The sequence below is a fragment of the Anopheles darlingi genome, chromosome 2, assembly GCF_943734745.1.
Source record: "Anopheles darlingi chromosome 2, idAnoDarlMG_H_01, whole genome shotgun sequence".
In the NCBI taxonomy this organism is placed as follows: Eukaryota; Metazoa; Arthropoda; class Insecta; order Diptera; family Culicidae; genus Anopheles; species Anopheles darlingi.
The window spans coordinates 23776903-23790067 of record NC_064874.1 but is presented as its reverse complement, the minus strand read 5'-3'; the positions used below and the strand labels follow the sequence as shown (position 1 = coordinate 23790067).

Here is a 13165-nt window from a genome sequence, read left to right as displayed (position 1 = left end):
TTTGCCGATCAGAACAACCCGAAAAGATTGCTCATTGTGCGCGGCTTCGCGATCCGCTTGCTTTCATCCACACGCTTTTGTGCATCGTAATCTGCGAGCGAGTTCCCACACTCAATCGTGTGGCTGTAGAGTTGTTCTAGAGGAAAAAACAAACAATAGAAAAAATAATGAGTTAGACAAAATGCTTCTCTTCCTCGAGTCGATAGTCACGCACCACGTAGTTCTTTCCTCGGTGGGGCCATTCCACCGTACTCAGCCGGTAGACAGCGCTGCGGAATGTGCTGAAACATCGTGTCCATTCGGGTGTGCAGATGGAACATCCCCAGCAGCTCTTTCTTCATAAATGGTCGTATCATGGTCATGATACGATCAATGAAAGGCACGACATTTGCCAGGTGGATTCCTTTCAGGCGAATCGGTAAACCCTCCTGGATGAAGTACAGCAGATCCTTGAGCGTAAAGATGCCCAGCTTCGCTAAATGCCCCAGATGGATGCCGTCCATATCGATGATGAGAATCGACCCATTGATGCAGCCTTCTTCCCACAGAAGAATGTCGATACACATGAACGCACTTAATTTGGGGGAGACAATATGCATTAAACACATGCAGAAGTACGAGGAGGGTTTGCTGGTGGAAGCATCACTCACAATGTTATTATCGTGCTCAGCGAGAACTTGCTCGCGTCCGGATCGATGACCTTTGCCAGCAACACTCGATAGCCCTCAGGTGTGAGTTCAGGAAGGCACACTAAGTCACTTTTAAAAAAGGATAACACTTGAATCCTTGGCGCGAACTTGGCTGAGGCTTTAGACGTTCCGATCAACTTACAGTACATCCATGGCCTGCTGGATGGATCGTAGCGAGAGGTCACGGTTACCAAACAGATTTTTGCAGCTCGTTTTGAAGGTATAGTAGGTTTCAATCGTGCGGCGTGCCGCCTCAGCATCGTTGTAGTTGGAGTGCAGAAAGAGGATCAACTCTAGCTCACTGACCGGTGGCAGATGTGGCTGACTGTGACACCATTCACCCAACCGTTGTACTTCCGATCGTTGCAGCTCACCCTCGTACTTCCGGTACTGCTCCTCAACATTTGCGAATGCGATCGATTTCATGGCGTTGGGAACAGATTCTGAAGCTCCTTCCGTCCTTATGTGCCACACTGTGAAATGAAACTAAACTTAGGCTGATCCCAGCTAGTACGGTTAACTTTAATACCGCTCTCGCAGGAGGGGATTAAATGGACTGGAAGGACACGGAAACGCATTCGGAACAAGACACCATAACACGAACCAACCCTTTAGTGAGGAGGAGTTTATCGAGATCACTACGCATAGTACGATCATGACCTTTCTGTACAAAACAACGGAGGTTTGTTCACGTTATTTTTTTGCTCTTAACTCCACTGAGTTCTCTTTCAGTGCAATTAAACACAGCCACCGTCGGTAACTTGTATGTGCGTCATTATAGCAGATAATGGAGCGGTGGAAGTGAAACGACAAACGAATAAATCTTCTAACCTAACCTTGTTATTCGTGCCTGGTGGCGAAGATGGTTACAGATAGAGCAAGACATGTCGGCTTGTTTTCTCGGTGTTGTCCATTGCTTCGCGTAATATCGCTGCAGATTCTAAACAGGTTTTAGGCAACCTTGTTCTTAAGCAGTAATAAACCAGCCGTACATCTGGTCTGCAACTAACATAAACGTTCCAAATGGTGGTCACATTTTGAAGATATTAGCCCAACGAATGTTTGACGTACTGCTGACGCCATCGCTGGAGTGAAATTATATCGTTTTCATATAAATGCTGTATATTTGAAGGTTTTCGGATGTGGAATATCGATCGTGTTTAAGCACTGCTGAGCTACTGAAACAACCAAGTGCAGCAAACCTTGGAAGGGAGTCGGCAACTTTATCTGCATTGTGAAATGCAGCTTGACTTTTATTATTTCTCATACATTTAGTTATAGTAAGTATGAAACATCGAAATAATAGGGATGATAAAATTTAAAAACTAAGAATTCACAATCATAAAAATAATAATAATAATACAAATAATAGTTGCAATGCTAATGATTAATAAGAGACGCGTGGAATAAGTGAAACCGAAGAACTTCGATTCGGTATCCATAGAGCGCGCCGCTGTTCCTTCGCGTACCATTGGCACCGACTCTCAACGGGAACATCGTTCTATCTCGCGGAAGTTACAATAGACAAATGAATGTTTCGCATATTAGCGAAACACGCACGCGAATCATGGTATATACAATGACGCCAACATGATGGTCGACGAAGAGGGAGACAAGTTTGATTGACACCACAAACGTCCCAGGCCATACTAGAGCCCAAGCATCAAAAGAGATAGGGCAAGCACATCCCGTGATCGGGTTTAGCTGCAAGATGCATTAAAAATGACCATGTTAGGATGGATTGTAAGGGATCGCAGTTTCTAATACTACTTATAGTAGTTTGTTACTCTTCTAACCGGACACGCTTCTTCCGATTTGCTTCACCATCTATCGACTGTTGCAGGGGAATAAATAAGGGTTTTTGCGTTTATTTTAAGCATTACATCGTTTAATTAAAACGAAATTTGTAAGTTAAATAGAGTCGCCTTTAAAGCACAATTTAATTTGTTCCTTCACAGTAACAGTTTAGCAGATTGCAGCGGTTTGATTGGCCGGCTCATCGGAACCGTGAATGTTTAATACTTGCAATACCTAGGTAAGGTTCATACGCAAAATGGTCATGCATGAATACCACTTGACTTTGACTACCATCTTGTACTGCTGCCCGCTGCCATCCAATTCCCGGTTATAGTATAAGCATTTTTTTATTTGACTTCATAATTTCACTCCCCCTCCCCATTCAACATCCCTCATGAATTAACTCTCGCTCGTTAGAGGAAACCATATGTCTCGTTACAAATACCATGCATTATGTGCAGAGTCCGATTACAAACAGTTAAATATAATATGGCAGTTTTCACGTTAGCATAACGTAGAAAAAGGCACTCCCTTTTTAGGCACTCGCTTCGTATCGAATTCGTATCTAAATCCTAGCTAGATTCGAGCGGCGGAATCCCTCTAGGTTGAGTGATCAACGGCTTGTTTCTTCGATCCAATAATATCTAAGAGATTCGTTTAAGCAGTGTCGAGTACGTTATGGTCATCCTTGTTGTGTTTACCACATAACACGTTCTTTCCAAGATAGTTTTACACGTTTTGTACACACACCACAGGAAAGACAGTAAGGTTAGACCGCAAGAATAACAACTTGGTATGGTGGCAGACAGGAAATACAGAAAGGAAGGAACGAAGGAGGACCTTCATCTGGCAGTAGACTACAGTTGAGTGATTCGAGTTAGTGTTGCAGAATGAATCGAACGCATTTACGCTGCGCATTTACGTCTAAAGAGCGACCTCTATCCTTACGCTTATCATCGTGGCCATCCCCAACAACATTGAAGCTATCTCGCGTTGTTAGAAGGTAAGTTTGCTCATCAAGATTTATGTCACCTACTGTATTGGTTCGTTTCGTTTTAAACATTCTTTTTTTGCTTAGGCTATTGAGTATTTTTCGGGCATCATTCACCAATCTGTTTGACTCGATGGTTTGATGTTGGCTATTCTCTGTTCGTTCGGGAAAGGCCAGTGGAAAGAGCATTAAATGCTAATTCCATGGGATCTTCCGCAGTCCCTTACACTAGCAATCGTGGAATCCCCTTATTCCTAGATTCCATTTTGTTTCTCTTGTATGAACAAAACAAATTTAGAAAAAAAAAAACTAAATTTGCCAAGACGTTTGCGAGTACACGTGCTGTTTCGATTCGGTGAAGGGACGCTTTATCTCTAGAACACTATCGAATGTGGTTTATCAAAGATTTCGAATGAAGTGAGCCGTCTGAGGATGAGTAATGCCAAACGTGGGCGCTAGGCGTTGGTCCTTAAAACAGAACTTCAATTTCGCTGGCAAGTGCGCCCTCCTCGTAGCGTCCTCTTCTTAACTCACGCAACGCTCTGTGGTGGTGTGTGGCTCCGAAACCCTGGGAAAACAGGCGTGGCCGAAGAATGCTATTCCCCCAAGAATCTATGATAGAAGGACCGGCGCAGACCACCGGTGGCTTTCTTACACATTTTTTTTGGCACATGTTGGAAATCGCAACTTAACGGAAGTCATTTTTGTTAAGGTCAATAAAGCGAATGATTGCAACTAAATAACACGCACGCAAGCACACACGCACACAAACACACAAACAGATCCGCATGCACATAGTGGATCGTGGTGAACGATATCCTGCAGAGGCGAGAGGAGAGCTTTTGAGTGCTCTAGTCCAGCAGCTGTAACACCAGAAGTAGTACCAGCAGTGGTTACTGCTTTTGCTGTTGCTGCTTCTGCAGTAGTTGACCATCTGCCCGTAACTCGGCTCAAAGTAGAACCTGCTACAGGCCGCGTTGCCATGGCATTGTAGTTCCTGTGGCATGGGCTCACATCTATATCAGCTCCAGATAGAGATGAGTGTCGGAAGATATGGAACAGCTGCCACAGTAGCCACCGCACAGGGCTCGTACCTTCTGGTAAGGTGGCTTTAGCTGCAGCGAGAATGAAGAAGAAAACTCTCGTTCATGAATCAATCCGTTGTCCCGAGTGCGTATAGAGGTAGTTCGATTGGCGCTGGCCGTGACTTACCGAAACGAGGAACTTTATCACCGCGTTAACACCGTTGGTCTTCCAGACGGTACGGGGCCGAATCCGGAACGGGGTTCCCTCGAGATTGATCGCAAAGTCACCCTGCGGACAGCGGCCGGTGTTGCTGTAACAGTCACCGGCCGATCCGAACGATTGCTTTTTGCCGGAGCTGTTGGTGAACTGGAAGTCATTGGTGATGACTTGCAGCGTCGGTAGCTGCAGACGTATCTTCCGGTAGTGCGTCGCACCGTAGCTGTTGGTTTCGTCCGTCCAGTCACGATCCGACACCTGGCATTTGTTCGCATCGGCCGCCCGACGGTTAATGTAGATGGCGTAGTTTTCCACGGGTCCTGAAAGAAAGCAGCGATCGTTAGTCAGTGTGAAGGTTGCCTGCAATGATTCCAAGCTAGTGCCACTTACCCGAGGTCAGCGTCAGATATTCGATCGGTGTAGCAGTGGCCATACCGTGGCAGTAGATACGCACAGACGTTCCATTCACCTGTATCATGTACTCCCCATCGGTCCGATGTCGACTCTGGGCGTCCTTACAGTTGCGATACGTTCCGGCTCGACTGCGGGTTAGGGCTCCAGTACCAGAGTTCCGACAGTGCGGAGGTGGTGTACACTTGTTGTACTTCTTCGGACGCTGACCTTCCGGGCAGCGATTCGATTCAACCTTCAGCTGCTCGTCATAGCACTTGACCGACCGGTGCTGCTTACCTTTGCAGTTGCACTATACCAAACGGATGGTCAAGATTGAATTGAATTCAAGATTGAATGAAAAGGAAATATCAGTACGCTGCATAATAAGGGTCAGTTGTCGGAGACGGACGTTGTTTTGCTGACCCTGTTTTTGGGTTTACAAAAGATTTCTTTTTAACTCCTTTGTTCTGAATTCCGTCCTTTAATGCCTTGCAGCAAACTTCAACACTCGACCAAAAACATGTGTGTTGCATTTGTGCGCAACGCAAACAAAGCCCCGCTCCAACGACGACATGAATTGCTGGTACAATTACAATGATTCATTTCTGAATTCTTCACTTATCGGTTCACGGATCGGTTGATAACGATATTTGGGCTGTTGAATCAAGGTTAGTTATGCAGCGTAAGCTTTGGAGTAGATTGCACAATACAGCATGTAAAGGAGGGCAATCGAATAGCAAAGAGACAGATAGATGTAGAAGAGATTCTAACGTATCTATACATCAGACTAGAGAGAAACAGAGAGTAACAGTGGTATAGCGAGGATGGACACTGTGTATGAGGTGATTGGTCTTGTGTTGCTTCTTCGGCAAATAAATGAAGCCTCGATACGACGCTACAATTCGAATTGTTGCTAGAGCAGATCGCAATTCAACGATCATTATCGATCAGCTGAGCTGTCTTCTGCCGTAAAAGGAGGGACTATTAAGTACAGAAATAGGATACAAACCAAATGGTGCATAACAATACAGTGGGTATACACGGGAATGCGTGTTTTTTCGTTTTGAAAGAAAGGACCAATAGATACTCAACACATACTCGGTTCGACTTGGTAATCCTCCAGTTGCAGTGAGTGAACGCTTCGCAGATTTTCGTGTTTGCTGGTTTAAGCTTCGCGTCGCAGGCTTTCGGCAGTATCTTACGGCCATTGGTACAGGTCACGTTCCGCACGGTTCTTCCGCTGCCGCAGCCCACCGAACACTGCCGATTTGCCATGCCAAACGTTCCATTATCAACGGTTCGGTGACCGTGGTTTGCAAAAGGTTCACATTTGTTGGGTGTTAAGTGAGGTGGATTGGTAAGTGTGAGGTGGGGATGGTGTGAGGTGTTGGTAGGTAGGCCGATGAGTGACAGATTAGGGCGCGTCAGGATAGGAAAGGCAGAATGAAGGACCAGGAAGGTAAAATCGGGAAGAGAAGGTAACGCGGTGGCAGCAGCGAGCATGTTGTTGGTGGCGTATTTTGAAGAAGAAGGGTTGGCAACATTGCAACAGAGTGAGAACAGTGGATAGAGGAAGAACAAAACAATATGAGCGTTAGAACAGGAGATACAGAGAGAAACACTAGGCTCTAGGAGAAATGGTGAGATACTAATGGAATGTGGAACAGTAAGAAACAATAAGCATGGATGGTACCGTAAAACGAAAATACAATAAATCATAATATGGTTTTGGAAGAAAAGCAGAATACAATCACGATGACCGTTGATTTTTCTACGCTTTATCGATCTCTTCTTCATTTTAGAAAACAAATGGCAAAACTACTCAACTAGGAGAAGGATAACGCAACAAACAAAACAATTGAGGAAAATATGAAAATGCTATCAAGTAATATAAGTAAACAGGGATCGTAACAAAGGAAATTCAAACATAATATAAAAAAATATAATGTTTCTTATAACAGTAAACATAGTTACGCTGCCCACCTTGGACCAGGGTGAAGTTTCCCAGCGGAAGGGGCACGGTTTGCTACACTTTTTCAGCAGCTTGCTGCCGGATGGCCGTTTAGCGTTGGCACAGTACTTATCGGCTACCTTGAGGCCACTTTTTAAGGGGTGTGGATTGTCGTTAGACCTCGGGAACAGCTTTTTGCAGATGAGCTGCGACGTACGTCGACCGTTGGCCGCGCACGTTCCGGTGCACTGGTTCCCGCGTACGAACGGCGACCGTGGCACACATACACAGGGCACAGGCAGGGACACAGACAGGCACATAGACCCCACAGGCGACAAGCGGGTGGCAGTTTGGCGATGATGGTGGTGGAGACGGTTGATGTTTGGTTGGATGTTGGTGGCGTTTTGTTGTTTGTTTTTTTTTGTACATTTTGTAACAGGTTTAGCAGCGGAGAGAGAAAGAAAGAGAGAAAGAGAGAAACAAAGAAAAGGAAAGGAGGGCGATGTGGTTTTGTTTGTTTGTCACAGCACATGGGGATGAGATGTAAAAAGAGAAACGAAATGGGATACATGATATGAGATTAAATGTGATACAAAAACCAGGAGCAAAATAAGAAATAGAAAGATAAAGAGAGAAAGAGAGAAAGAGAGAAATAGAAAAATAGAAAGAGAGAGAGAGAGAAATAAAGAAAGAAAAAGAGACAAAACGAAAAAAGAAGATATCGTTAATACACGATCAACGTTGGACGAAAAGAACAGAGCAAGCTTCTCTAAAACAGTTTGCCAATTGCTCGATTGCACAGTGTGCAAACGAGTGTAAAGAAAACAAAAGTTATAAAATTTTGAAAAAAAAAAACACTCTAGATATCTTTGAATACACCTAGCTTGAATGTATAGAACTAAACAATCGAACTAAAAACAAACTCAAACTAGTGTTAAGAAAGAAAAACTGAATAGACAAATAGATAGAGAGCAAAGAGAGAAAGAGAGAGATAAAGAGAAAACAAAAGATTGATGATATTTACGGTTATTCTCCACTTGAAATTGCAACACGACTCCACGGTGGGCGGTTTCAATTTCGTCGCACATTGGTCGCTTGGCTTGCCGCGATGATCCAGACATTGGACCTGACGGGAGCGTTTGCATTCTTCATTGCACTAGGATGAGAGAAAAGTCACACATCAATCAGCATCAGTTTCGAGGTGCCGCTTCACGCTACCATGCGAAGGAGAGAGTGGATGGATGGAGTGAAGGAGGAAACCATAACAGAAGATTTGGGTTTTCCAAACGAATCCAACGTGCATGCCAACAATGTCGAAATGGGGTTTGCTATAAGGACGCTTTGGAGGGCGGCCTTACTCAACCGAAAATAACCAGTAACACCACCTTGACAAAGTTTGGTAGCAATTTAAACTCATCAGACATACAGAATACTAATGCCGATTGTAAAATGTGGTGTACTTTGGTGGTTGTATATTTGTGTAGATTCGTACAAAGTGTGTGCCAGGATTCGTCGCTTCGTTCGAATCCTTCAACGAAAGATGTTTTGGTAAGGGCTTTGAATGTCGATCATACTCGATCGTCCATGCTCGCTGTGTTGCTTTGCGTTCTACGACAGGTTAGCCGCAGACAGCAGGACTCCATCATACGAAGGGCAATGGTTCCTCATAGGGGGGAAACATACCTCGACTCCTTGATTTTCATGTGTTCATGTGTTTCTGGGTTGAATGGGATTGTGGCGCTGGTGGTGAGGATGGTGTGTGTGTTCTGCATTTATGTGGGTGTGTGATGTTTGTAGGCTTGAATGTAGGACAAAAACAAATGAAGTGATGTGAACAGCAGCTTAGCTTTAGAAAAAAACGTGCCAAAAAAACCGTAGACAGCCAGGCGCCAACAGGAGCAGCAAGGAGCACTCTAGCACTGGCCAGATTATAGTGTTGTAGTTTTGTAAGTGTAGAGAATAATGTGCATGGCGGCATGTATTCGGTAGCAAAAGTATGTAGCAGATGTTGTGAATGCATATATCTTACAGACTAATCGGCGAACAGCACGTAACTCGCATAGCAAATAGTCAAAGCGATACACAAAAATGAAGAAAAGCCTATGCCTTCGACACATACGTACACAGCACAGCCGAAAGCGTGCAAGCACATGGTCTCGACGTTCGATCATTCGCTGATACCGTATCTAATAGTTTGTGGATCGATCCCGCGAGTGGAAGAGTTGTGTGTCTGTTGTGTTGATGTCCCTTCGAGAGACGCTTCGAAAACGCGATGCCCTGGCTTCCTTCCTCAGGCCACGGTCCTTTGCCGTCAGTCGGGCAGTCAGAGCATGCCGTCAGTCGGTGCGTGAATCAGTGTAGGTCAGGGGGATCTCGAAGGAGTTTTGTTTTTTGGTTTTTGGGAAAACATCGACCTCGATCGGCCGCAGTGACTTACCTGGCTCCATTGGCCAAATGACCAGGTAGGACAGCGAACATTGGCACAGTTGATTTGATCGGGAGGCCGGGTACCGTTGTTGGAGCAGTAGCGATCGTCCACCTTCTGCCCGATACTGGAATGGCAGTAAACCACGCGCTTCTTGAAGCCACCATCGCACTCGGCACTGCAGTTGGTCCACGGGCCAACCTTCCAGCTGTAAGCGTAGCTGACCGGCGGTGATGGCGGCTGCGGCGGCGACGACGGTGCCGGCAACTTCTGCTCCACGCTCGGCTGGTAGTCAACGGTTTTCATATGCTGGTTCGGCTTAACGCCATACAGAAAGTGTAGTGGGTTATGCGATGGCTACAAAAGTAAAGTTGACATCGGAATACCGGAGAGGAGTAGACAGAGGGTGGGAAAGGAGAAATTTTGAGTCAAATCATGGCGGGGTTCGCTGTGTTTGCAGCCGTGTCGTCCGGTCTTGCAGGTTCGGAGATGTGCGCTTCGCTTGTATCGTAGCTTTTGCCACGAAGACGCCATTCCGGCATTGGATGATGCAGTATGATAACCGATAATATGTGAAGGTCACGATGAAAGTGTTTAAATGAAACACGATTGTAACAGCAAAAGAAAAGGAAGCAGACTCTTGAACGAACGTATAACAGTTAAGAGGAGCACAGTGGATAGTATATAATAGACGGACGGACACAAAACATGAATCTAAAAGCCAGCAAAAAGCAAACATAAATTGGGAAAACATTGATCTGATTACGACACATTGTAGGGAGTGTTTTGCCGAACCACCGACCGTAGTTCGTTCGTAGTTGGTTTTTGAGGGTCGAAAACGGTGGAGATCGATGGGGAATGCTTGGGTCAGGATATGGGCAGTAGCAGGGTACACAGAGAAGAAGCACATTGATGGAATGGAGAGGATATGGAGAGTGTGCAAGAAGGAAATAGAGAGAAAGAGAGAGAGAAAGGGGAAACGAAATGGGATAGCAGGGATGTACTTAGCACATGGTGCACCAACCTTTGACTCGCACGGTGGCATGGTACAGTTGATCAGCACCGCTACTGGACGAGTACCACATAAAGCAGCATTGACGCTCACATTGTTAAGCTTACATTGCAGTGCGTACGCTCGTTGGCCTTCGCCGCACGTTACCGAACACTACGTGGACACCAGGACATCGATGACGATGACGACCAAGACGGCGACGAGGACAGCCGTAACAGTAGGGAGCATAGGAGCGTGGTAGCGCACGCAGTATGCGGCCCACAATCGATGCAAAAACAGACACATTCACACACACACACACACACGCGCGCATACGCAAAGAGTTTGACGAAAGGAGAAGAGAAAGTTGTACAAAAACGTGATAAACTGGAGCCAAAGCGTGCGATTGATGAGTGCGAATGGAGTATGGTACAGTGGAGTTGGAGTGTTTGAGGTAAGCATAATGGAAGACGATAGCATGCTATTGCCAGGAAACAAGGATTAGGATAGTTCAAGGGAAGGAGTTGCGATTACCGGAGATTACAATTACCCAATATGACGTCCTGAGGAGACATCACAAGGGCATAACACATGGGAACTGTTATACAAAGTGTAGTGAACCCAAGTCAACAAAACACCATATCACGGGATTTGAATAGAACATTAAGCACAACGAGAACGAAAAAGGACGCTCGTATGTATATACACAGCCGTTGCGATAACTCTCGCGAGAGTGGAGAGTGGGTAGTAGTAGAATGAAGTGTGGCATTAGGAGTAGATAAAGGAGCTGGAGAGATGTAGTATTGTACATGAGAAGGATGTGGCACTGGAATGGATGGATGGATCTGCAATGAGGTACAATGAAACAAACGATCTAAATACCGGTGTGGGTTCACCCTTCTCCCAGGTGGGACAATCGGTCGGAGTGCAGGAGCGCACGACGATCTTCTCCTGCTTTCCCGCGCAGTAGGAATCATCGATCTGGAAACCGTTCAGTCCCGACAGACAGTTCGCGGAGCGGTTCTGTCTTTCATCCTTACAGGAACACTGCATGGTTTTTTTTATCACGGTTCCCGGACGATGAACCAAGATGATAATGTTTGTGCGGGCGTTTGTGTGTGTGTACGTGTGTGAGACAGGGTGGATGGTGGGATATATAATACAGGGAGATGTCGGTGGGAGACACATAACAGAACCGTTTGAACGGTCCATCGATCCAGATCCGTAGGCGCCGCGCAGCAAATCCCAGAAGACCAAACATTGCGATACAGTCAGGACAAGAGACACACACACACATATATATATAAATGGACATACACATAGACGACATAGCAGGAAAGGGACGAGAGCACATCGGTAAAGAGAAAGAGAGAGAGAGAGAAAGAGAGAAACGGGAGGAAATCCCGATCAGTGGGGTTGTGCGGTGGTGGGGCGATATTCACCAAGTAGTGCCGGAAACTGTGTGGCCGGTTCGTTACCGTGTTCCATGGCGAATACGACCAGACCGCTTCCTTGCAGGAGCCGGTGCACTGTTCGCGGCTTCCGATCGGTTTCTGGATGCCCTTACAGTGGCTCGAATCGATGTACTCCTTCTGCCCTGTCTCGAGATAGCTACGTACGCACCGGTACTCCACCAGCATCGTGCCGTTGCCACATGGAACCGAACAATCGGTCCGGCCCGGTTCCCAGCTACCGAAGAGCAGAACACAGCACGACATAATGCAGTTAATATTTCGGATCTGATCGATCGATGCGGAACGGTCGGAACGGTCGGAACGGTTGGTGACTTACTAGAATTTACACTGCGTGTTGCAAGGTTCGTATAGATCCTGTGGTTTCACCGATTCGCTGCAGTTATCCGGTGACACTTCCTGCTCGGTGTCGGCGTTGAAACAGATGGCCGTACGGCGCCGCTTGCCCGAACACGGTTGATCACACTCCATCCAGGATGACATGTTCCAGCTAAACGTTGGTTCCGGTTGTCGCTGTGGCCGCTGCTGCACACTGTTGGGGCTATACGATGGTTGTTGTTGTTGTTGCTGTTGGCTATGGTCATGATGATGATGCGAATGGGTGTACTGCTGGTGATTGTGATGGTGTGATTTATGCGGCGGTTGTTGTTGCTGCTGCTGCTGCTGCTGCTGCTGATATACAGCGCCCGGATAAATCGGTATCAGGTAGCTATAGGTCACCTGGCCCTGATGGTGCACTTTGTGGTAGTTCGATTGGTAGATTAGCTTCACCGTGAGCTTCTCTCGCAGTGGACGCCCGAACGCGGACGTGATCCGCTCGATGTGGTTCCCCTGCGTCGTATACTCGAGCCGCACGCCCGCAAACAGACGATGCTTGCTGTTGTGCGATGGCGGATGCTTCGGATCGTTGAACACCCAGTCGTTATCGCACGTGCTGCAAAGTACTGCGAAGACAAGCGGAAAGTCAACGGTTAACTCATGATCTCCGATCGGACAAGCCGCTTCGGGGCCCGCCTCCTTGACTTACTTAGATAGCGCTCCTTGCTGAAACCCTCGTGAGTAATATTGATGTTGGTCGCACCCTGTGGGATGTTAAACTCCTTCATATTGTCCGGTGGTTTGTGCTGCTTGGTCGGCTTGGCCAGCGGCAGGTAGCCGTGCACTTCGCGGCACGTCGAGTTGTCTCCGTTGCACACACCGCACCGATCTAGCTT

General features: G+C 46.5%; 2 protein-coding genes across 8 annotated transcripts in view; both read right to left on the bottom strand.

Annotated features, from left to right (window-relative positions):
* Positions 1–8: 8 nt before the first annotated feature.
* LOC125950211 (alpha-tocopherol transfer protein-like) lies at positions 9–1115 on the bottom strand. The gene is made up of 4 exons (XM_049677980.1): positions 832–1115; positions 651–758; positions 215–573; positions 9–136 (listed from the first exon to the last, which is right to left on the bottom strand). The coding sequence occupies exons 1-4, from the start codon at positions 1113–1115 to the stop codon at positions 9–11; spliced, it is 879 nt and encodes a 292-aa protein (XP_049533937.1).
* A 710-nt stretch (positions 1116–1825) lies between these two features.
* The window catches only part of LOC125950169 (A disintegrin and metalloproteinase with thrombospondin motifs 15), a 140436-nt gene continuing 129096 nt past the window's right edge, over positions 1826–13165 (bottom strand). Inside the window, exons 12-23 of one of the 7 annotated variants that reach the window (XM_049677873.1) lie at positions 12979–13165; positions 12271–12895; positions 11958–12168; positions 11362–11526; positions 10513–10653; positions 9501–9845; positions 8088–8219; positions 7096–7311; positions 6211–6372; positions 5110–5422; positions 4690–5039; positions 1826–4592 (exon numbers count right to left, since the gene is read on the bottom strand). The exon at positions 12979–13165 is cut by the window's right edge and continues 427 nt beyond it. In XM_049677873.1, the coding sequence (XP_049533830.1) occupies positions 4494–4592; positions 4690–5039; positions 5110–5422; positions 6211–6372; positions 7096–7311; positions 8088–8219; positions 9501–9845; positions 10513–10653; positions 11362–11526; positions 11958–12168; positions 12271–12895; positions 12979–13165 (2946 nt within the window). In that variant the 3' untranslated portion in view covers positions 1826–4493. Of the gene's footprint in view, positions 4593–4689; positions 5040–5109; positions 5423–6210; positions 6373–7095; positions 7312–8087; positions 8220–9500; positions 9846–10512; positions 10654–11361; positions 11527–11921; positions 12169–12270; positions 12896–12978 lie in introns of all 7 variants that reach the window. The other 6 variants (XM_049677876.1, XM_049677875.1, XM_049677879.1 and 3 more) reach the window with 6 other exon arrangements.